This window comes from Epinephelus fuscoguttatus, linkage group LG6, assembly GCF_011397635.1.
Source record: "Epinephelus fuscoguttatus linkage group LG6, E.fuscoguttatus.final_Chr_v1".
In the NCBI taxonomy this organism is placed as follows: domain Eukaryota; kingdom Metazoa; phylum Chordata; class Actinopteri; order Perciformes; family Serranidae; genus Epinephelus; species Epinephelus fuscoguttatus.
Window position 1 is genome coordinate 17,734,768 of NC_064757.1, and position 23,795 is coordinate 17,758,562.

Below are 23,795 nucleotides of genomic sequence, written 5' to 3' on the forward strand. Positions count from 1 at the left end.
TCATTCTTAAATCAGAATTTTACTATTTTTGGACTAGCCCCCTCCACAATAGCTGCCTTGTGCATTGACTCTGTTGGGCTGCCAAGTCCTATGGGTTACTAAGTTTGCACGCATTAGGGTTGTAGTCAACCAAAGAAAATCTTGGCTGACTGATATTATACCTACTCTCCAACCAATTTATTGGTCAGTGGGGGAAAAGAATCTGCACTTTGTCTCTAGATGAATTAAATCGGCCTCAGTGCACTGACCACAGTCTACCTGGTAGCGTAGTGTGTCCACCAACGCATATTTTTTTTCCGGTCACAGGGGTAAACATTAACACTTGTCCAGGGCAAGTAAACTCTGTTATCAGGCAAGTGGGATGCCTCCAGTGAAAAATAAATGTGATGTCCAATATTATCTAAAAAAAAAAATAAACTTTGAACTGTAACACTTATCCACCTGAGCTATGGGTGCGTGGCTCTCTCACTACAAGCACTGAATGGGACTGATGGAAAAAAAATCTGACATACTGGACACTATAGAAGTTCACTTTGGGGTTGACAATGTCATACATAATATAATATTATTAACATTGATTATCTCTGTAACGCTGCATGCAAGACAGAGACTTATGCTAACTTTGGCCATCTTGGCTCCGACAAGTCTCCAGTGTGTTCCTATTACTCTCAGAAGCTTTATAATCCAGCCTTGAACTGCTGTGTACTTTTAGAGAGTCAGAACATAAATCCATGATAAATCCGTTACCGATTGTCCTCTATGATTATTTATACTTTTTTCAATTAAAAACGAGAGTTGAAAAATGTTTAACTTCAGGTAAGACGCTGTGTGTCATCAGTCATACAATCACAGTGGAGAAGGGGCAGGACAAATGCCACAAACCATCACAGAGGACAAATACAAGCGCTGAACAACAACTGCTGTTATTAAATGGACCGACCAATCGACCAGAACGTGACAGCCCTAGCAAAATGTCAACTTTTTAATATCCAGGAAAATGCAAATATTTAAAAACAAGTAAAATCCTTTCAAGTCATTGGTCTCAAGCCAAAGTCAGATCATTTGTCATTGTTAGTCAGGCAAGTCTTGAGTCAGATTGACCCCTCCTCTGCACTGCTGTAACATGTCATCTAGTCGTTTGTGGAGCTCTGCTGGGTAATTGTTCAAAAGCAAAATAAATATTGTAATTTTAATATGATAAATACAAGACTATGAAACTTTATAAAATATTATTAAAAATGTATTATGGTGGCCAACACACCAATACAAAAACACAAACGGCCCTATGTAGAGCCAGTGTTTGGTTTGTCTGTTCTGGGCGACTGGAGAACAACATGGCAAACTCTGTGGTAGATGACTCACTCCATATGTAGATATAAACGGCTCATTCTAAGGCAATAAAAAGACAGTGAAACTAATGACAACATTGTTATGAACATTATATTGCATTTCTGCCAATATATGCCCCTAAATCCTACACACTGGACCTTTTTGAGGAACATTTCACCCCACAGAATGACCATTTGTATAACAACTAGTAATGCCTTGTTGCCTTGAATTCATAAAAAAAAAATCTCACATGCCTCCATAAAAACACCAAACATATTGATTTATTGATTGATTAGGGTCCACTTTAACAACAGGAAACTATGTGAAAATATCCATTAATGGACTCTCACAGAACTCGTGCAGTATAATGCAAGTCTTTTTTATCCAGTCGCACACTCAGTATTTTCAAAACCATGCTGTTTAAAACTGAGCTGAAAGTGACAGTGGTCTATGGTCTCTTCAAATCCAGACTCAAATACTAAGGTTTTTAGCAACAATGCTTGTGTTTGGAGAGTAATGAGCATCCGACTGGATAAACGACACTTGGCTTATACTACACGAGATGTGTGAGAGTTTGTCAATGGTTGTTTTTACATAGATTTTCTGTTGTTAAACACTGTCCTTAATCAATATGCTAGCGATTTTCTGTAAAGGCATGCCAGAAAAATAAAGTTTTCCTCACAGATATAAGGTAAGAAGGCATGACTTACTCATTTACAGATGGTCATTTTGTGGGTAAAGTATTCCTTTAAGACTTCATTTCCAGTAACTCTCTATCCACTCTATATCTCAGAGCTGTGTCAGGCTGTTCCCGTTTCTATTTACCTCCACTTTACTATAAAATGTGTGTGTTTTTGTCATCTCTACTGATCTCACCCTCTCCGTCATCCTATTCAGGCAGCCAGCGGGCTATATTCCGCCAAGCCATGCGGCACTGGGAGAAGCACACCTGTGTGACCTTTATTGAGAGAACGCAGGAGGAGAGCTATATTGTCTTCACCTACCGACCATGTGGGTGAGTCAGCGGGGTTTTCAGCTCCCACATGAAGGAACCGAACAATGGCTTGCCTCTGTTGCGCCTTCGTTATCTACAGCTAATTATTTAGGGCCTAAGTACTTTTCCTTGCTTCCTGCTCAGCAGCCTTTCACCATTGTTCATCCTCTTTGTTCGCAGCCTCTGCGTGAGTTGTTATTTTAGCCCCCTACCAGTCCTGAGAGAGACGGCCATTCAGTGTTTGGGAATGTTTCCCGTGCCTCATCATCACACTGCATCGGTCACTGAGCACTTGTGTCAAACATGGTGTACAGAGCTGCATCCAAGGGAGAGACTTCCTCCCGTTTACTGCACTCCACTAAAGTTAGGCTCAGTGTCCACTCAGCATTTCCTCTTAAACAGATACTCAGGGGACGTGCTGGTTGTGGCTCTTGTTGTTGCTAAGCGACTATTGACAACCTGTTTGGACGTGCTGGGCTCTTTTATTTAATGATGAAATATTTTTTAATTAAAGCACTTGCTACTGTTGGGAACACAAACCAGTACAACCTATTAATTTGAGATTTGGAGGGAAAAGAGGCCAGAGCTGTTGGGAGAAGTATTAGAGAGGTTCCCAGGGGACACACAAACCTAAAATGTTCCCATGTTTCAATCTCACACAGATTCAAACCACAAACTGGAACCATTATGTCATTACACACAATGTACCTCTCCCACTGATATGCATCACTCAACACAAACAGCTTAACAGAAAGCGGATGCAGCTCATGAAACTGAGCTTTTTCCAGCCAACTGTTGATAGCCATTTTTAGCTTGGTTACTGGCCTCCGGAGCAACAGGGATGACATTATCCACGCAAGCGGCAGCGGTTAGCAGTGGGAACGCTTGACTCTGCTGCATATTCAGCAGGCCCCCATCTGTCCTGTGCAAAGTTCAAGGCGTGTCTCAGGAGAGCCTGGCCTGGCTCACAGTAATTAGAGAGCGGCTGTCTGGCCCACAGGGCCGTGATGTGTGCCCGTCCTCCCAGACTCCCACACTGAACCTTTCATGTCACACTGAGATGGAGCGCTGTAGCCAGCCAGCTTCCACCGTCACTCTCAGCATTTGCATTGGCAGACGCATGAATGAATGTCGCTGCTGTATGTGTGGATGATGGGTCGCCTTGACCAGCTCTCCTATAAAACAGACCAGAGGTTGTTGAGATAATGTTGTTCTCTTTACAAGCTCCATTATATATGCACAGAGCATGTTAAAATATAGGAGCCATAGACGTTAAAGAGCCAGAGACACATTCCTTCTTCTGCTCCCCTGGGAAACATGACTTTTTTGGCCTCGCTCTGTAGTTTCCACTTGCTTGTTGGTGTTTTTTTCATTTACTAAAACATAAAGTTTTGGGTTTGTTAACACTGCTTCTGTGTGTGTGTGTCTGGCTGCTAATTCGTAGGTGCTGCTCCTATGTTGGTCGACGCGGAGGGGGCCCTCAGGCCATATCCATAGGGAAAAACTGTGACAAGTTTGGCATTGTGGTGCACGAGTTGGGTCACGTGATTGGATTCTGGCATGAACACACGCGGCCTGACCGAGACGAACATGTCAGCATTATCAGGGACAACATTCAACCAGGTAGGAGCCCAGGTCTCAGCAATCCCTCAGCAATAATGTTAGGAAGATGCAGTGAGAGATGAAATAATGAAAGTAACACATTTGTTCACACGAAAAGTCCAGGCTAAGATGGTAAGAACAGAAAAGAGGCTCATCCTCAGCCTGCAAGTGTTTATAAAACAGGTCAACAACATATAAAACAGCTATCCAGGCCAGCTTTTTAAAATTCTTGTCTGTGAAAAGTTAAAACAATTGTCATGCCAAAAAGCGTTAAACATCTCTGTGATTTATCAGCTGTGTCTCATTGTGTGATGCGTTTTTCGGGAAGAGGAGAACTGTATTCACCTTTGACATACATCCATAAGGTTGCACAGTATGACTCAGCTTCATATTTCAACTGTGCTTTTCCCTTTTTCCTTTCACAGGACAAGAGTATAACTTTTTGAAGATGGAGCCGGGGGAGGTGGACTCTCTGGGAGAAGTCTATGACTTTGACAGTATCATGCACTATGCCAGGAATACATTCTCCAGGTAGGAGCCAAGCCAAGTTCCACTCCATACGCCCCAGACAAGAAAACTCGTCTTAGATCAAGTCAGGCCAAGCTGTTTTCCCACTCTGCGGCAACCTTTTAACCCATTATCTTTATTTTCCATTCCTGCTCTTAGACTTTTATGAGTGTATAGATCTGTAATGCACCAGGTCCATTTCTATGGGCTACTGCTGAGTAATGTGGCAGGATTCCCAAAGAGAAGAATGAGACACTTAATTCTTCCTAATAATGAATCACTAGAAAACTAGCATGTAGCCTGAGGACATCAAGTTTAGAAAAGGCTCACTGTTGTTTGAATGTCTGTGTTGGATCTGAATTGTTTCCTCACTGTTTTGAGTTCATATACAAAGAGATAGAAACAGGTTTCCTGGGAGAAGGTGGGTCTTTGGTGGATATTTATAAAGTAGCTCCTACAAAAAGCTTCTATTTTGAACTAAGGACTCTCCTCCTCTTTCTTTTGGCTGGACTATTTTTTTTTCAACAATCAATGCTCATATTACATGGGGCTTTAGGGAGACTGGAGGAGTACAAATGTGATTTATGTAATATTTGGAAAAAGATTAAATTGCTTATTGCTGTAATGGAAATACTGAGGGTCAAAAAAATAATACACGTGATGTCAGCTGTGGCAAGAAATCTAACGGGTCTTTTTCCATTTAGCTTCTTCTTTTTGGACCCACAGTGGAGCAGAGTAGATCTGTCAGTTTCACATTTAGCTCAGCTGTTGCTTCATTGTTTTACCTGTTTTGGCATCCACTTTTCACTCTCATTGTGGCTTGTGCAGCATCAGCAGCTCTGAGCAGTGTTTTAAAATGATTTAATTCCAATGTCTCTGGAATACTTAGAATTATTCATAATATCTTTTTTCCTGTAAAGTGAACGCCAAGTCTTTGTAGCCATAGTGAAAGTGTTTGTCTGGGATGTGCCAGCTCCTTCCCACAGCCTGTTCGAATTAAGGTTCCTCTCCTCGGTTGGTTCCCACTGCTTTTGCAGCAGCAGCAGGCAGCCCCAGTAAAGCAGCATCGGTCCTGGGGCTGAGCTAACACAGCAACAGTAGCCCTGCTTCATCATGACAAAATTTCCGCGCACCACTTTCAAGGCTATGTGGAGCTTCTTGTAAAAATTGTGCTTTCACATCATGAACTGCCTCATTATGCTCCTAACGACTCTTTGAAGAGGCTTTGGTGATTAGTAGCATGATGTTTACTCCGAACTACTGCAGGGACCTGGGCTGCAAAGCCTTTTAGCACCTTCGTAGCACTCAGGTGTTACAATACGTGCTTTGCTACTAAATGTTGTCTGCACTCCATGCACAATTAGGGTCAACCACTAATAATCACCCACATATGGTAGGGACTGGAGGAGTGGAAATTTTATTGTCTCAATTAATGTTTCCCTCGTGTTTTCCCATATAAAGGAAACTTTCTGCCAAATGCTCTCAGGGCTCAGTAAATAGCATCACATGACTCTAAACGTGTATCTTAAGATAGTTGATAAATCACTGATGAATAAGCATAAATGGCTGACCTGTGGTGACCCAGATTAAACCAAATTTGTTATTAAATTACTTGGAAACTGGAAACATGCTGCATAGACAAAGTCCTGTTTGTAAAAGCAGAAGTGTAAATGTGTCACACTTACTTAACACTTCATTTTGTTGCCAGCTGACCTCATTCCTTACCCCTTTTTTAGATGCCACAGGAAGCTGCCCCAGATGTTGTGCTGTCATTCAGCACTACACAGGGGTGTTGCGGCGTCAGAGGAAAAGTTTTACCAAAAAAACCCCCATGACAAACTCTGGTCAGTCTGGGCTCCTACTCTAGTCATTCGAGGCTGCGGTTAATTTGAACTCTTATTTACCAGCTGGGTGACTGCAGAAGCCAAAATAGACCTCTTGGGAGAAATTGACTCAGATTCAGCTTCTGAGTCATCATTGTAATTACAAAAGCATCACTACGCTCATAGCAAAGTGGCTTCTTGACAACCTGTCCATGTACATTAAATTATTTCGTAAGCTGTGACAACCAAACTTTACATAGAGTCGTTTAAATATTATGGTTACCTCCTGCTGCCATGTGCAGGATATGACCTAAGTTTTACGTATGAACACTGCATATGGCCGCTTGCCTCTAGTGCATAGATAAACAAATCTGGGAACCTTTCAGACAGCTGCAGGAACAGTCACTTCAACTATGCAGTGTTCTATGCAATTTTGACAGCCTCCATTTAGCCAGACTGGGTGTAATTTGATCTATTGGCTGCAAAATACAAGGTAACCCATACTCTGATCATTACTACCTTACTGTGATATGAGAACCAGCTGTTGGCTGTTCTTTTGTTCTCACATGGCCCTCCATGACAGCTGTATATACTGTATATGTCTTTTCATTTTCTCCACCACCAGCTCTCCCATGCCCTGTGTTACTCTCTCAGCGTATGGGCCTCTTCCCAAGTCAACTGCCATGCTCTTGCGGCAAACAGATTCTGGGAAGCAGAGAGGGAATCTTTGTCTAAACGGAGGCAGCGGCTGGGTGTAGGCCAATGTACAGAAATGCCTGTCTGACCCCGTGCATCCAGACTGTAGGTCGAGAATGCACTTAACACAGAACGGAGCTGAAGTATTGCACAGTCTTTTGCAGAATGTGATTCTTTTGGGTTTAGCGTTTAGTAATGTGCAGGAAAATGGAGGAATGGGAGGCATAAAATAACATCTGGTATGATATAACATGAAACTGTATTCTCCAGAACTCCTATCAACAACCTTTTCTCCAGTGGGCTTTTAGGTTTACAGGATCCTTTTGTGGCCTGAACAAAGCCCAGTGCAGCTGATAAACTGTTTGCATATTTTAACAAAGAGAGGTGTTTTTAGAGGACCGTTTTGTCTCGTATTGGATTTCAGTCAGCTCAGCACTTAAAAACAGGATATTCATTTCGTTGCTGTCACTCTTAGGTCAAGATTTGGAGTTAACCTCATGATCCTCTAAATTTGTGGTATGCACTACAGCCTGCTGCACAATGGAAGCAGCCCTTCCCTAAAGTATGTTTATGTCGGGTAATCCGCCCTGTTCTGTTTTCACTCCAGCTCTCAGCTCTGCTGCTATCTGAATTCGTGGAACTGTGTTGATCAATAGACTGTTTAGACATGAGAGAGGAACGGCTGCCACTGCTGGGGAATATTTCACAGAGCTGTATTAGCAGACAAGGGGCTCCTGTTAGCTTTTCACAAGTCATTCCAAGCACTTTTTCCTGAGTGCTGATTGGCTGATTTACCTGTGCCAGTGTCATTCTTTGTTACTCCATTATTAGTCGGCATGTTTGCCCGGTGTTTTACAGCAAATCACCGTGGGAAGCCAGGGCCTTTGCCGCGGGTGTTGTTCGGAAGATTTCATGGCTTGTCTTGATGTTGTGCCGTGTCTCCTGGGGACAAGCAGGGCTGATCCCCATGCTTTTTGTCTGGGCTGTGTTACCCGACCCACAACTGTGCCTGCCCCCCTCCTTTGCTCCAGAGATATTTTTCAGGACTGGTGCGTGGAGCAGCGCCAACTCAAATAGAGACCTGCCAGTGTGCCCTTTGTCTGCTCTGACACCGGCTGGAGTGGCGTTTTTCACCGACAGCCAGCATACGGGCTCCTGGAAGCTCACAGACAGACAGGCAGGCAGAGTCTAAACTGTTAGCTCAGGCTGCTCTGTTTGCACATGCCTGGCGTTGATAGGCATGTCACCATGGGAACGGCCAGGGAGCCAGGCCGTTCCTCGCCAATACTTGGAGGAAAAATGGAGATGATAAACTAGCAAAGTGTCAAGTGAGACAGCAGTGTGAAAAGAGTTTTTCTGTACTTACTGTTCTGCCATTTTTTAAAACTACGTAGATGCTTTACCTGATTGTTTTTTACAGTTTTAGTTTTGGACTTTGTTCACATCCCTACCTACACAGCTTATGCAATTTATTTTGACCGCACAGTACCTCTGGAGAAGCGCTTAAGCTCTTAGATTGGGTCCATCTGCAAGGCAGACGTGTGTGAAGAATGATGTCAGCGTTAACCTCAGAAGCAGAACGTGTGACCCTGACCTCAAAGGAAGACTTTGATAACTGACAAGCAACTGTCCATCTGTTGCACTTGAGCCAGAGACGAGTAGATCTGAGAGAATCATAGAGTAAACATCATTGTTCAAGTAAATAAATAACACACACTAGCACACTTTTAAATTCATGTATGAGAATGGGAGACAGAGGAACACATGGCAACTGAAATAAGAAAAAGCATAAAAAAGAGTTAAGAATATTAATTTTTCTATTTTAAAACATCACTGGTCTAATGTACCTCATTAGAAAGTGATGATGGGTCAAGTGGGAAAGTGAATCAGCCACATCCTGACTGGTTATATATTAAAAGACTGTTTATCCATAGATAAGAGGTTTTGTTAATGGTTTTGATCGTGTAAAGTTTATTACTGTACAAGCAGCTGGGTCAAGATCATGATAATACTCTTGTGTCCAGATAGGTGTGGGTGTGCATGCTCATGCAGTGACAGCAATAAAAAAAAGTTTCATGCTGCCAAATTTAGCTGGTGCCGCTTCTCATTACAATAAGTCTGTTAGTATCATATGTTTAAACTGGAAGAGATATCGATACATTTCATTAGATGCTGGTTTTAAATCAGAAGTCTCAAAAGTATTTAGACATTTTCTGGTAGCAAATCCATATAAGTGTTCTGAGTTACTGTATTTAAATCTCTGTTTAAAAGCCTATCCAAAATGAATATGAAAATGAGTTTCCCATGCCCCTCTTTGTCTGTTGGATTTGCTGATTTATTTTTTTTTTTTCTACAAAACAACCACATTTTGTCCAGCATCGCCAAGACTGGCTGTACTCATTTTCACTGTGGTATTTATTTGGTCGCAATCCTTTAGAAACCATTATTAATAATGTTGACAGTGATTGAACTGCACTGTCCGATGGTAAGTCACTTAATCCTTGTGCAAACATGTGCCGTGGCGTGCACGCATGTTGGAATAGTTATCAGGCTCGTGTGCATGAGGTCTGGGTTTCATGCGACATTAACATCGGTCCCTGCTGCTGAATTACAGAGGCATCTTCCTGGACACCATCCTGCCACGCTACGATGTGAACGGAGTGCGACCACCCATTGGCCAGAGAACCAGACTGAGCAAAGGGGATATCGCACAGGCACGCAAACTCTACAAATGCTCCAGTAAGACCAAAATGACAGATGCTGTCTGCTATGGGTTTTTCCTGTCTATTTTTGCATGTGTGTGTAACATTGCCCTGAGAGAGAGTGAGAGAGAGGTCTGCAGCTCCTCCTGCCTTCCTGCCTGGATGCAGCTCACAATGTGGAAATAGCCAAGCATCTACTATTGATGTGGTGTGGTTCCTTGGCTACAGCGTCCGAGACTCCCAAGCTGGGAGGAGTGTAAACACTACCAAGGGACAGGAAGTTTGTCATCGCACTTTCCCAGATAGACTCAAAAGAACAGCTGGTCTTGAGAGGACAGTGTCTAAACCGATTGTTGGGAATAATGCTCGTGTCCGCACATCACAACATGTGCATTTTAAACTGTGAGGCTATACACTAAGGAGAGTTACATAAGCCTGGCACTTTTCCGAACCACTCACTTTGTTTATGATTCAAGAGAGGAGAGATGCTGTTGAAGTAAACAAAATTTATAGATGTTTAACAGATGTACATTGAGCACAGCCTGCTGAATAGATTTGATGTCAGACAGTTAATTGTAGGTCAGGCCAGGATAGCTGAGCTGTCAGCCTCACATTAAAGCTCAATGAATAAACAGTGATGGTCACCAGACCTGGACCAGCCGGTGTGGTTTTTGTGTAGAACTGGAAATTTGAACCTGAGATGTATGTATATGTGTCTGTGCAAGCGTTTCGTCTCTTTCTGTCTCGTGAGGAAGAAACTGACTGGATGATGTGACGCACATTGTGGGGGATGAGGTGGTGAGTCTCCACATGTTCTTGGGAAAAAAAATCCTTAAAGAGCCACGGATCTCCCATTCATGCAGCATTCCTGGGAGCGTTTGTCATCCCCGGTGTGTGCCTGAGAGCTTGTTAATGGTTTAGTACTGGCAAACCTCTGCCAAGCATTATTACACAACTCGCAGCTCAGGGCTCCTCGTTTTATTGCTTACACACAAACCTCAAGGGGAGCAATGAATGTGAAGAGTCGGGGAGGGGGAGATGTTTTCCTTACTCCCTCAAAATGCAACCCAAGGTAAAGATAACACACAGTAATAATGAATGCATGCACCGTTCTCAAGATGGACAACTGAAGATACGATCTACTCTCTGTCATTTCCTCTCTGTCTTAATTAAACACATCTTTCCCCCACTTGGCATGAGCCTGCCTCAGCCATTCCACAAGGCCGTGCACGGTATTTGGAATCAGTCCTCGCACACTTGGACACTTTAGTTTTGCCAGTCAAACTAAGGGTGGTTTTTCACTGGCAAGGCGTACATAATGCATCACGTCCTCCAGAGGGCTGGGTTATTTATAGTGGGCCAGGTTTATTTTCAGAGGATGCTCAGAGAAAGTGTCTCACACTCCTCTATTCCTTTGTGTCATCATCATCTGGAGTAGGTGGGGGAGGGGAGGGGTGAGGCGCGGGGTTGTGGGTGAATATTATCAGCAGATGTGCCTTTGAACATAAAAGCGCTGCCCTTTACTTCACATTCGGTGTTATAATTCCAGCATCAAGCATCTGTCTGCAGCAAGGTTTCAGGGGATTTACTTCACAGCTAATGTGTGTGTATAGCTTGAATTAGTGGCTTAGGTGTTTTCAGGCAGAGACTAATTGGTAGTGCATCTTGCTCACCGCTGAGGCCTTATGTGCGGATTTGTGTGTGTGTGTGTGTGTGTGTGTGTGTTTGTGTACAGGATGTGGGGACAGTCTACAGGACAGCAGCGGGAACTTCTCCTCTCCTGGCTTTCCCAATGGATACTCAGCCTACATGCACTGCATCTGGAGAATATCAGTCACACCAGGGGAAAAGGTATGAGCATAATGGAAAGTACTCGACCAGCTTAGAGATGCTTTGCTTTCTGTTTACACTGATATGGTGTCCTATTATTTATCCAAACCGTGTCGGTAATCACCCTCTCTTGGTTTTTAAGATCATTCTGAACTTCACCTCCATGGATCTGTACAGGAGCCACTTGTGTTGGTACGACCACGTGGAAATCCGAGATGGATACTGGAGGAAGGCGCCTCTTAAAGGTCAGTTTTAACGGTAGCATGCTATTTGTGTGTCAGTTACTCACCCCGTGTTTACGTTATAATTACGAAGAAAACTTTTTCTTGCATGCCTCCACGGTGAACGAAGAATCCAAAAATGGAGAAAAGACTTGATGAATTGAAGTCATAGGGGTCTGCATTCAACAACAGCAAAACTATATCAAACCATCTGTTTACAAATTCTCACACAATTTGTGCAGTATAATTCAAGTCTCATTTATCCATGCTCAGTACTTCCCAAACAGAAAGCTGTTTCTGATGGGGAACTGAGCTAAAAGCGAAACTTATCTATGCTCTCTTCCAAACCAGACTCCACTGAAAAAAACAGTGATCTTTGCTCACTAAACACAGGTGCTGCTGGTCTACTGCTGCCTCAATTGGTAGTTTGTTTTAGTTATTGTGTGACATTGCTGAGTCCAGACTGACCCTTTGAAACACCAAAGTCACACAATAACACAAACAAACTAAGTGATCGAGGCAGCTGGTCAACCAGCAGCTCCCGTGTTCAGCGAGGTAAAACAACAGTTTTTGTCAGTGGAGTCTGGCTGGATAAATGAGACTAAGATTATACTGTGTGAGTAGTGTGAGAGTTGAAACAGTTTTGCTTCTGCACTTTATCAAGGCTTTTCTCATTTTTTTTGATTCTTTGATTACTGTGGAAGCATGCAACAAAAAAGTTTTCTTCACAAACTCAAGGTAACACAGGGTGAGTTATTGTGTGTTTGTGTGTTATTGTTTGTTTTGTCTAATGTACAGTCCAAAATTCAAGGATATTTAGTCTATTAACATAAAAGAAAACCTGGCAATAAGTCAGGTTTATTGTTGAATATGTCCCTGGGCTCTCGGCTATAAGCACCAACAGTAACGACCACTAAACACAGGTTTTACTGTGTTTAAACATTGAAAATATTTACATTATTCACAAAGTTAACTGTCCGGAAAAGGCAGAGTTTTGATGGGGGAAAGAGGAACAAAGTGACCTCCATTAGCTTCAGCTAGTTATACTGAGGACATACAGTATGTGAAGATATTGAATGCTAAAAATAAGTACGGTAACTTTTTGTCTGTTTATATGTTCTTTTAATTAAGGCTCATTTCCTCTCTTATCCTCTCACAGTGTGTTTAGCTTCTGTGAGAGCTGTGCTATCACAGGTGCCCTGATAATCAAATCTTGGTGTAACGTGTGTGTGTGTGTGTCTTCACCTGTGACCCAGGTCGTTTCTGTGGTGATAAGCTGCCTGAGCCAATCATTTCCACCGACAGCCGACTGTGGATTGAGTTCCGCAGCAGCAGTAACTGGGTGGGAAAAGGTTTCTCCGCCGTTTATGAGGGTAAGCACCCATTCCCCGACCTCACTGCACCCGATTCCAGCATGCCGCTCAGCTGACTGAACGCATGGCCAGTCACACATCCAACAATGTGCCTAGAGGCTGCAGTAATATCCACAGTTTTTGGCTCCCCTATTGCTGATGTGTCAGGCACTTTACGCTGCATTAATCAGATTTTGGCCGGCCTTCACACTCAGCTCCATTGTTTCCAGACCGTGCAAAGGGATGATGTGTGTTTGTGTGTGTGGGAGCTGGTGGTGGAGGCATTTCAGCTAATCCACATTGCGTAAATCAGAACAGTGAGCACACGTTTTTTTTTTTTCCTTCAGAGGCATGTGCTGATGAAATTGCTGTTGAGGGAGCTCAGTATTGTTTTTTATTGTTTTTACTGTCACACGCAGCCATCTGTGGTGGGGAGGTGAAGAAGGACAATGGCCAGATCCAGTCCCCCAACTATCCTGATGACTACAGGCCCAACAAAGTGTGTGTGTGGAAGATTACTGTCGCTCAGGGCTACCACGTAGGCCTTACCTTCCAGTCTTTTGAGGTAAAACACCAGTCCTTGGTCATCTATTCATTCAGTTGGAGTTTGTTTTTTGCTGCTGTCTAACCTTAAACCCTCTAACCTTCCTCAGATCGAAAGACATGACAGTTGTGCCTATGACTACCTGGAGGTTCGTGATGGAAACTCTGAAAACAGTCCCCTGCTGGGCCGCTTCTGTGGCTACGACAAGCCAGATGACATCAAAACCAGCTCCAACCAGCTGTGGATGAAATTTGTTTCAGATGGCTCTGTCAACAAGGCCGGCTTTGCTGCCAACTTCTTCAAAGGTCAGAGGTTAAGGGTTGTAAATTCTTAAGAATGTCAGCATCTGTTTATCTGACACGTTACAGAAATTCCCCTGCTGTTGTCTTTTAAACATTATGGCAGTATAAGTTTATTTCACATAGTTTTGTTTCACTGTTGGGTTCTGTACGACCCTCTTTGCCTGGCTCCGCTGTTGTTTTGGGTTTGTTTTTTTGGTTGTAAGCCGCCGAGCCAGGGGGGCCGGCAAAAAGGGTCCTAACATATCTTTGTGTTTTCAGAGATGGATGAGTGCTCCAAGCCGGACAACGGTCGCTGTGAGCAACGCTGTGTCAACACACTAGGCAGCTACAAGTGTGCCTGTGACCCAGGCTATGAGCTGGCTGCTGACAAGCGCAGCTGCGAGGGTAAGTACAGGGAGAAAAGTCACCAGCCCTGCTCACCATGTAATTTACATGCTAAAGCACTTTAAACAGTTAGCCACCCAAATACAATAAGTACAGCCATTCCTAAAACCCAGAAAACATGCTATCAGTAATGCTTGTGCTGGAAGGGCACTAACTTTTAAAGATTTGAGTCACAACAATGCAAGCATTATTTTTATCTCTAATTATATGTTGTTGTTTAAGAGCTAACTACTAGTACACAAGCTGTACAATATCTGGTTGACCACTTAGCCACTGTACGTCCCTGGAGAAACTCAGCTATCACTACAGCTTTGCTGTGTGCACCAGAATTCATCTTGTGCAATAGATTTTTGGAGTTTTGGAGAAAATATAGAGCAGTTAAAATTAAATACAAGCAGATTAGATTGAAGTATCAAGAAAAGAAAGAAAAGAAACGTTGAGTATAGTTGGTCATGTACATTAATTATAGAATAATGCAGTGCATTTTCAAAAAATATAATGGTATAGTGGTAATCTTAAGGCACCTCATGATTCAGTTCTGATTCAGAGGGCTAGGATGTGATTATAAAACGAATGTTGATGCATCTTGATGCATCAGAATTTGTTATTTCTATACAGGATTTATTTTTTCTTACTGTGCGACTACTTGCTACTTTTAAATCAGCAAATTTGCAATATTCTAGAATTAAAGGTCTAGTTAAGGGGATACGGTGGCATCAAATGATGAGGATAGCAGATTGCAACTGGCTGAAACCTCCAAGTTAGAATTTCTTCGGTGTTCATTGTTCAAAAGGTTTTCAGTGGAAGTTGAATTATCCGCAGCGGTCTCTACCTCTCCAAAACAAAAGGACCTGGTGATTTAAACCGATAAAATCACTGAATAAAGCAGTTTCACATTAGAAAATCAGACGCTCTTGTCGCTAAGAGGCTGCTAAATAAGGTGGACGAGTTGGAAATGTGAATGGCCCTCTCTAAAGCCAGTGTTTGGCTTGTCTGTTCTGGGCTACCGTAGAAACACGGCGGTGTAGCTAGGTGATCTCCATAGACGAGGACCTGCTCCCTATGTAAATATAAACAGCTCATTCTAAGGCAACAAAAACATAACAGCTCTTATTTTCAGGTGATTATACACTAAAGAAAACATACTTATTATATTAAATTCCATTTCTGCCAGTATAACCCCGTAAATCCCACACACTGAACCTTTAAAATCAAAAGATGAATATACTTGCACACAGCACAGCTTTTGTCAGGTCCTTTTTCCTAAAACTTCATAAAAGCCAAAATGCTTCCATATGCTAGTTTTTAAGGCGGGGGCGCTGTTCAGATTGTATCCATCTGCAGTTACTCACACTCAGCCATCCTCACAAAAACTCAAGTAGCTTAGCTGAGAACATAAAACCCTGTGCACATGTTTATGTTCATTATGTGTCACCAGCCAATTGTTTCAGCCTTATGCCCAGTCTTACAAAATTGTTACAGGTGACCAACATGTGGAGGACTGGGTTTTAAATGTCTGATTATTGACTTTTCTGCATCGAAACATAATCTTTCAAGAGAGAATCATGACGCGCCTGTCCCTACCCCCTAATATGTTCTCACATAATCAACCCCATAGACACACAAACAGTATCACAGAATATTCCCACACCAACATAGCAGTAAGCTCTATTCTTATGCAAGAGTTTGCTGTCAAGAAAGTAAAAATATTGCACATTAAAATAACAAAGAAGGTAGTATTTCACAGTTATACCTACATTTACATGCAAAGAAAAAAATTATTTTTATTTAACCTTTATTTAACCAGGAAGATCCCATTGAGTTTAACAACCTCTTTTTCAAGGGAGACCTGGCCAAAATAGGCAGCAGCAAGTACAAAACACAGTTACAAATTGCACAGATAAAACACAAACAAATAAAAGAAAAAAGGCAAGAAACTAGTGCCTGACATCCGCACAGCATGTTAAATAGCTACTGTAATAGCACTGTAACTTTTACCATTCCAACATTTTATTAATGCCTACATCTAATAACTCTACAATCCATAAAAACATCTATTTCAGCTGGAGAGGATCAACACTGCACATTAAGTTTAGCTAAAAATAACCAGGTGAGGAGCAACACCAGATGTTGCTGTAACATGTGTGTATTGCGTAACTGATATAAAGCCTGAGTCCTCACGGGCAGGTCAGGTGGTAATCAGGTTTATTCTGGACACAAAAGGATATTTCAGAGGGATTTCATTTTAGCTGTATGGTGTGCTGTGTAACATTTGGAACGTGTCCCCTTCAAACATTGGGTGATGTAGTTTGTTTTCTGTCTGCACATCTGTATCAAGCTCTAAACTATTTGTCCTTGTCTCTTCCTGTGTTGTGTTTTCTGTCCAGCTGCATGTGGAGGCTTCATCACCAAGCTGAATGGGTCAATCACCAGCCCGGGGTGGCCCAGAGAGTACCCCCCAAACAAGAACTGCATCTGGCAGCTGGTTGCCCCCACGCAGTATCGCATCACTCTGCTCTTTGACGTCTTCGAGACTGAGGGCAATGACGTGAGCACTGGGGTTATTATGAATCGGCGCGGGGTGGGTTTGTTCTGTTTTCTCTCTCTCTGTCATTGCACAGACCTCCCTGTCCTCCTCGTGTTTCATAATTAAAACCGAATAAAATGTCCCAGCCTCTTCACACGCTCTGTTTTTTCGCTCAGGTCTGTAAGTACGATTATGTGGAGGTGCGCAGTGGACTGTCAGCAGACTCAAGGCTACATGGGAAGTTCTGTGGGGCAGAGAAACCAGAGGCTATTACATCCCAGTACAACAACATGCGCATTGAGTTCAAGTCAGACAACACAGTGTCCAAAAAAGGCTTTAAAGCGCAGTTCTTTTCAGGTGAGTCCTCTGACAGTGATGTGCAAAGCATCGCAAGTCTTTTCAATCGGTCACTTAGAGCCGCTATCTGTCGGTCTTAAAAGGAAGCAGTCACCAAGGTTGTGTCCTCTGTGCTTCCTCAGACAAAGACGAGTGCTCTAAGGAGAACGGTGGCTGTCAACATGAGTGTGTCAACACCTTTGGGAGCTACAGCTGTCAGTGCAGGAGTGGCTTTGTGCTGCATGAAAACAAACATGACTGTAAAGAAGGTATTTCACCTCAAAATCTCGTCTCTTTGATACGGTTGCACATTTATTCTTGTTCCTGCCTTATTTTTTATAGTAACAGCAGCCATTAGGGTCGATGAGCACATACTTACTGTTGGAATCTGTTCCATATTAGCATGATACAGAGGTCTGCATTGACTCAATGATGTCTTTATACAGCTGGCTGTGATCACACTGTGAATAGTGTCAGTGGTGTCATCACCAGCCCCAATTGGCCGGATAAATACCCCAGCAAGAAGGCCTGCACCTGGGCACTCACCACCACTCCGGGCCACCGCATCAAAATTGTATGTCACTTCCTCCTGCTCTCTGTATGATTTCACTTGTCAGTCACGGAGTTATTTGTGTGCTGCTTATTCGTGTAGCTGAATTGCTTAATCCACTGAGGACATCTGTGTTTACTGTGCTGCTGTCAGAAACTGTTATGTCACTCCTAAAAATGATGTGTGGCTCCCTCTTCTGTTATTATCTGCTTTTTTGTCTATCATGTCACTGACATAGAGTAAATGATTTATTATAAGAAAATCAGTTACCAACTCATAATATCAAAGTACACCATGCATGCCTCTGTTTCTAAATAAGAATGTAAAATATTTGGAGGACATCTTCTAGCAAAGTATTTCCTGTTTAACTCTGTTTTACCTGTGTGCTGAGAGAATGAAATGGCACCTATCACTGTTAGGAAAACGTCAGAAGCTTAAAGGGACAGCTCACCCTAAAATCACAAATAGATATTTTTCCTCTTACTTGTAGTGCTGTTTATTAATCAAGATTGTTTTAGTGTGAGTTGCCGAGTGCTGAAAGTATCGGTAGTAGAAATGTCTGCCTTCTCTGGAATATAATGGAACAGTATTACCGTGCAGAAGGAAGCGTGCATCTACTCATGGATGAGAGGCTCGTGCTTGTGACAGCACAAGGAAAACTAGCTGAAGATACACGCTTCCTTCTGAGCTGTGATATGGTTGGCGGGTGTAGTTTGGCAGAAAGCAAATAACTCCTACATGAAACTGCTCAGAACAGGGTCTGTGGATTATTTTGAGTCACTGGGTCATGATTTCCAGAAAGAGAATTTCTGTTGAGTTTTCCAAGCACATTTTTTGGCTCTTGAACACCACAAACCGAGCACCATTTAGTTCCATTACATTAAAGAGAAAGCAGACATCTCTACGGTCGATATCTCCAACACTCGGCAACTCATACCAAAACAATCTAGACTGATAAACAGCACTACATGTAAGAGAAAAAATATGTTTATTTGACTTGCGGGTGAACTGTCCCTTTAAAATACCTAAAGTTTGATCTCATGCTTTTCTATCTGTTACACACTTCTTTAAACATACTTACCATTTTGTTTTGTCGCAGGCCTTCAATGAGATCGACATGGAGGCCCACCTGGAGTGTGCTTATGACCACATTGAGATTTACGATGGGCGAGATGGGAAAGCTCCGAGTCTGGGTCGCTTCTGTGGCACCAAAGAGCCCCCACCCATCATGTCTAGTGCCAACAAGTTGTTCATTCGCTTCTTCTCTGATAACTCAGTGCAGAAGAAAGGCTTCGAGGCTTCACATACTGCAGGTAAGTACAGATGCTGTTGTAACAGTACTCAGTTTCTCCTCCTGCTTAAGAAATAAAACACAATAGAAGCTAAGAGGGATTCCAATAAAATCCTTTAGCCTTCATGTTTGAAGACATCAAATTAATTTTAGGTCAGCTACTCACATATCAAACTTAACAATGTTTTTTGAGTGTAATGCTCACAGGATTTAGTTTTAGTCGAAATTCACCACCCTGTCTGAGAATGATTATGACTCATATCTAACTACAGAGCATGTTAAGGAATCCTTTGTATCCGTATGACTGTGAAACCACAAATGAGCAAGAGAACAACATGCACAGCAGCTGTACGACGAAATCCAACTCAACTTTTTTTTCCTTTTTTTTTCGTGGATTACTTTTTTTTTTCTTTTTGTTAAGCGAGGCAGAGAGGTGAGACTAGACAAGACAAAACTTAATACATTGGGTGTTATGACAGGATTGCAGACAGTACAAAGAAAACAAAAAAAGCCCCAAAATCCCCGTTAATATGTTAGATCCTGTGGTGTGGGATGTGTGTATATTAACAAGGGTAGTCTGTTGTATAGGGCTCCTTTGTGTGTGCGCGTGTGTGTATGTGTAAAGGACAGAACTGTGTTTTCCTGGCTGGGGTGTCTAATGACATCCCATTTTCCAGTCATTTTGTGATATTTCTTTCGTCTCCGTCTGTAAATTTCATTCCTTTCTTTTTTCCATGTTGCCAGTATTTTTGTTTATTCAGTGTGAGGCAGTGATTACCCCCTTTAGTTGCCCCCAGGCCCTTGGGAGGAAGCTGGCTGTAGAGGGTTGTTTGCTCGTCGTCCCTTCGACCATCCTGAACAGCCCCCTGACCCATTAGGAGAGAGCCAGTTCATGTGGGCAGGGATGATTTGAATTTTTTTTTACTCAACTTTTCTGTTCACAGAGTGTGGAGGTCGCCTAAAGGCGGAGGTCAAAACCAAGGACCTGTTCTCCCATGCCCAGTTCGGGGACAACAACTACCCTGGGGCCTCCGACTGTCAGTGGGTGATCTCAGCGGAGAAGGGCTACGGCGTGGAGCTCATCTTCCAGACCTTTGAGATTGAGGAGGAGGCGGACTGCGGCTATGACTACATGGAGCTCTTCGATGGAGCAGACACCAAGTCTCCACGGCTGGGACGTTACTGTGGCTCAGGGGTGAGAACATTTTCTTAACAACTGCTACTCTCCAAATGTCTCTCATTGACTTGTCACAGATTTTTTCAGTTTTACTGTGTAGCAGCAGCACTAGTCTGACAGTTGTTCTGAAATTAGTGCTGCTGCTGAATAACCTTTGCCAGCAGTTTGTAGAAGGGTGACTTTGTGAACCACCCTGGGGCTTTTGATTCCAGTCCATACTCCAGCTTTAATCACTTAGTTAAAGTTGATGTGTTGCTCTGGGTTTGGGAGTGTTGCTGCGGAGGCGGTTGTAGGTCAACACAAGCCATCACTCCCTGGGTGCCGATAGCCTATCAGAGTCTCTGGCATCAAGTTGTAACAGCAAATTAATCAGCCAATGCTGAGGCTGCAGCCTGAGTCCAGAACAATGAGGCCAGCAGGGAATTGAAACACAAGTTTCCTCAGGTCAGAGAACAGCTTGATTTCATTTACACACTTCAATAATAAGCTCTGGCCTTTTACTCACGCCTGTTCCTGTGAATCATTTGCTGGAGGGGACATAACACCCGCGGAACCCCGGGGAGTGGCTCCTCAATCAAGTTTCCTTTTATAAAACAGGTTGAAATAAACTGACACAATTCAGTCCCAAAGTAGGGTGAAAACTCATTATAGTGTGGGGAGGCTTACTTTTAGCCCAAGGGCTTTTCTCTACGTTATATAGCAGACGACATTTTGCTGGGTGTACAATTAAATTTGTAGGCCACTTTTTCCTGCGTTTTAAATCCCTTTAACCAATAAACCAAGACTTATGGGCTATTGTAGATATGTTATTCATGTTATGAATGACAGCTTTAATCAACAGCCTGGTGTTTTACAGTTGGTTGCACAAGCTTTGCCTGCCCTGACATCGTAGCGCTAGCTTTTGTTGTAACCCGGAGCACCTCAAAACATCTAATTATTTTCCAGTGTGATGTTCCGAATTAATATTCGTGTAATCTGACAAGCAGTCAGGTCAAGTGTTACGTGTTTTCTGTGCGCACATTATAAAGTTAATACCCCCTTTTGTTTCACTGGAAACAGTTTGGCCGGCTTTATACTCAAGACAGTAGAAATATATGAAGTGTTGCGCAGTATATGGTTTTGTTCAGGGGAGAAATGAGCTCTGTAGAGCAGTGCACCTGGAACTAATCATCGGCGTATATTTTATCCTCACTTCAATAGCAGCCAAAGCCTTAATCAGAATGAAGCTGGAAAGGGCCAATCCTGGTCCCAGACCCTTTACGTGGCCCCTGGCTTTGACAGAACTAGCAGTCCTCGGCAGTCAGAAGCCATCCGTCATGGTCACTGATTTGACTTAAGTTTCAGCATGTGAGAAGTCTTTAGTTTTAATTGAAGTGCAGTCAAAGAAGCAGAACGCATCAGTGACAGCACAAATGAAACCGTTGTTTTGTCTCTCCCTACAGCCTCCAGAGGAGATCTACTCGGCCGGTGACTCCATTGTGATCAAGTTCCGCTCTGACGATACAATCAACAAAAAAGGATTCCACGTCCGCTACACCAGCACCAAGTTCCAGGACACACTGCACTCACGCAAGTGACCAGCGGGGGCCGGAAGGGGCCGTGCGGGGCAAAGGGGCAAGCGGAGGGGCCCCCAGGGGAGGCGCCAGCCTGACGCTCGGAAACCTTCGGCCACCAAGATGAATCAGACACGACAGAACAGCCGCAAGACCACCAACCGCACCTCAGCTCCTAGGGGCTCTAGCTCCCCCCACAGACTGTGAGGAGTAAAGCCATTCTGCAGTACACCTTGTTTTTACCTTTGTATGGTTAGGATTGGGGTGGGAGGATGAACGTCCACCTTAGGCGGACAGTAGGGGAAAATTTATTGACCCAGACCCCTCCAGATGTTTTTTTGTTTCTTCTTCTTTTTTTTTAAACGTGCCTCCTAACGAGAGGCACAAAGGAAAACAGTGGATTCTCAGGACCTGTAGGAAGGCAGGCATCAGCTGGACAGATCCCTGCTTTTGTCGGGCCAGCCCACCACATCCAGGGGGAGGAGAGGAAGAGGAGGAGGAGTAAGGGAAGGTCTCCTTCACTCCTCAATAATTGCTCTCCTCTCCTCACACTCTCATCCCTTTGGTTCAAGGATTCCTATCTGTAAGAGGATTAGAAGGACTTGACTTGAGATTTTTGATGCTGTATGTCAGTCAATTGCATGTAATTACAAGGAGAGAAGGAAAACTGTACAGTGACAACACCAGCATTTGTAATTGGCATTGTCCTGGCAACCAGTGGCAAGATTCTCGTTGTTTTCAACATTAACAAGGAAATTAAGGAAGCAGTTATCTTATTAAAGGACTAATAAATGAGTTGTGGTCCATGTCTTCTGGTTGGTAATTGCTTGCCTGATGACTGGCTATTACTGTACCTCCATGTATAAAGTAATGTGTATGATCTTTCAAAGGGAACATGTGCTTTTCTCAGCTCGAACCAGTTAGCACTTTACAGTGAATTGTTCCAAAATCATGAGCTTATGAATTTTTGTGAAATGCAATGCCAGTTCACTTATTTTTAAATGCATTTTATCTCTCTTATTCTTCATTGGTTTTTTTTTTTTGTTTCTGGTTTTTTTTTTTTTGTTTTTTTTTTGTTTTTTTTTAATTGCTCCATTTAGTTCCTCGGGCATACTTGAACATTGTGTGTGCCCTGTAACAAGGGGTAATAAAAATATGACTTATGTTTCAGTGTTGATTTACAGTTCTGATGTAAAATAATTTCTCTCCAGAGAAAATGCCTTTTCTTGGTACAATGAAGTATTTCTCAAGAACCAAATGAGCCTGGGTATTTATTGTTATAGTAATTACATATATAATGTAAAGATTGAAAGGTACTGTTGAAATTAGCCCTATAATTGCCTTCTAATGTATAGCCATTGGTCTATTGTTGAATATACTATGTTGCTCACTCATTCCTTTTCTCCATTTATTTCTCACTCAACACGATGAGAATAATGTTGTGTGACATTGCAGTCTGACGCATCTGTGTGATGTCTGACCTGTGTGCACATTATTTAGCAATAACTGTAAACCAGTTTTGTGCCATTTCAGTTAAACCATGTCCTGAATCGCACTGACGGAATAGCTGGTTGAGTGCAGTCCAGGACATGTGAGTAGGAGGAGTAATACGGAGCTGAAGACTTAAATGGCGCACTGGTCTGTGTTCGAAATAACTTTCTGACACTGAGCAAACACAAAAAAAACAACAAAGCTAAATATAAATACCCCTCATTCATCTTATCTTTGAGTCACTATTTATAGACGGAGCTTGTCATTTCAGACTCCAGAAGGAAAGCATTTCATTCTCTGCCTTGTTAAATATTCATTCCCCTACATGTAACCTCACTCTCCCTCAATAATTATTCCATTACCATTCTCTCATGCTTTTTTTATTTTATAAAAACACGAGGAGCCAAGCAGCGTAGTTGCACAGAAAACTGCCAGACTGGCACAACTGAAATTGGCCCCCTCATTCCACTACATAAAGGGCTGCAAAATACATGCAGATGAAACCAGACTGCAGTCTGGGTAAACACTGTAAAAGGATCAAGACACATTTCACATTCATAAATAAATGATAAGGATTCCTGAAA

General features: G+C 42.8%; 1 protein-coding gene across 1 annotated transcript in view; it reads left to right on the forward strand.

Moving 5' to 3' along the window:
* Window positions 1-22,805, forward strand: part of bmp1a (bone morphogenetic protein 1a) — a 38,829-nt gene extending 16,024 nt beyond the window's left edge. Inside the window, exons 4-20 of the mRNA XM_049579324.1 lie at window positions 2,227-2,344; window positions 3,768-3,946; window positions 4,351-4,456; window positions 9,566-9,690; window positions 11,389-11,504; window positions 11,626-11,728; window positions 12,961-13,077; window positions 13,476-13,621; window positions 13,710-13,905; window positions 14,161-14,286; window positions 16,674-16,834; window positions 16,990-17,170; window positions 17,293-17,418; window positions 17,596-17,723; window positions 18,799-19,012; window positions 19,935-20,185; window positions 21,610-22,805. Coding sequence (XP_049435281.1) covers window positions 2,227-2,344; window positions 3,768-3,946; window positions 4,351-4,456; window positions 9,566-9,690; window positions 11,389-11,504; window positions 11,626-11,728; window positions 12,961-13,077; window positions 13,476-13,621; window positions 13,710-13,905; window positions 14,161-14,286; window positions 16,674-16,834; window positions 16,990-17,170; window positions 17,293-17,418; window positions 17,596-17,723; window positions 18,799-19,012; window positions 19,935-20,185; window positions 21,610-21,744 — 2,528 coding nt within the window. The 3' untranslated portion in view covers window positions 21,745-22,805. The remainder of the gene's footprint in view (window positions 1-2,226; window positions 2,345-3,767; window positions 3,947-4,350; window positions 4,457-9,565; window positions 9,691-11,388; window positions 11,505-11,625; window positions 11,729-12,960; window positions 13,078-13,475; window positions 13,622-13,709; window positions 13,906-14,160; window positions 14,287-16,673; window positions 16,835-16,989; window positions 17,171-17,292; window positions 17,419-17,595; window positions 17,724-18,798; window positions 19,013-19,934; window positions 20,186-21,609) is intronic.
* Window positions 22,806-23,795: the final 990 nt, after the last annotated feature.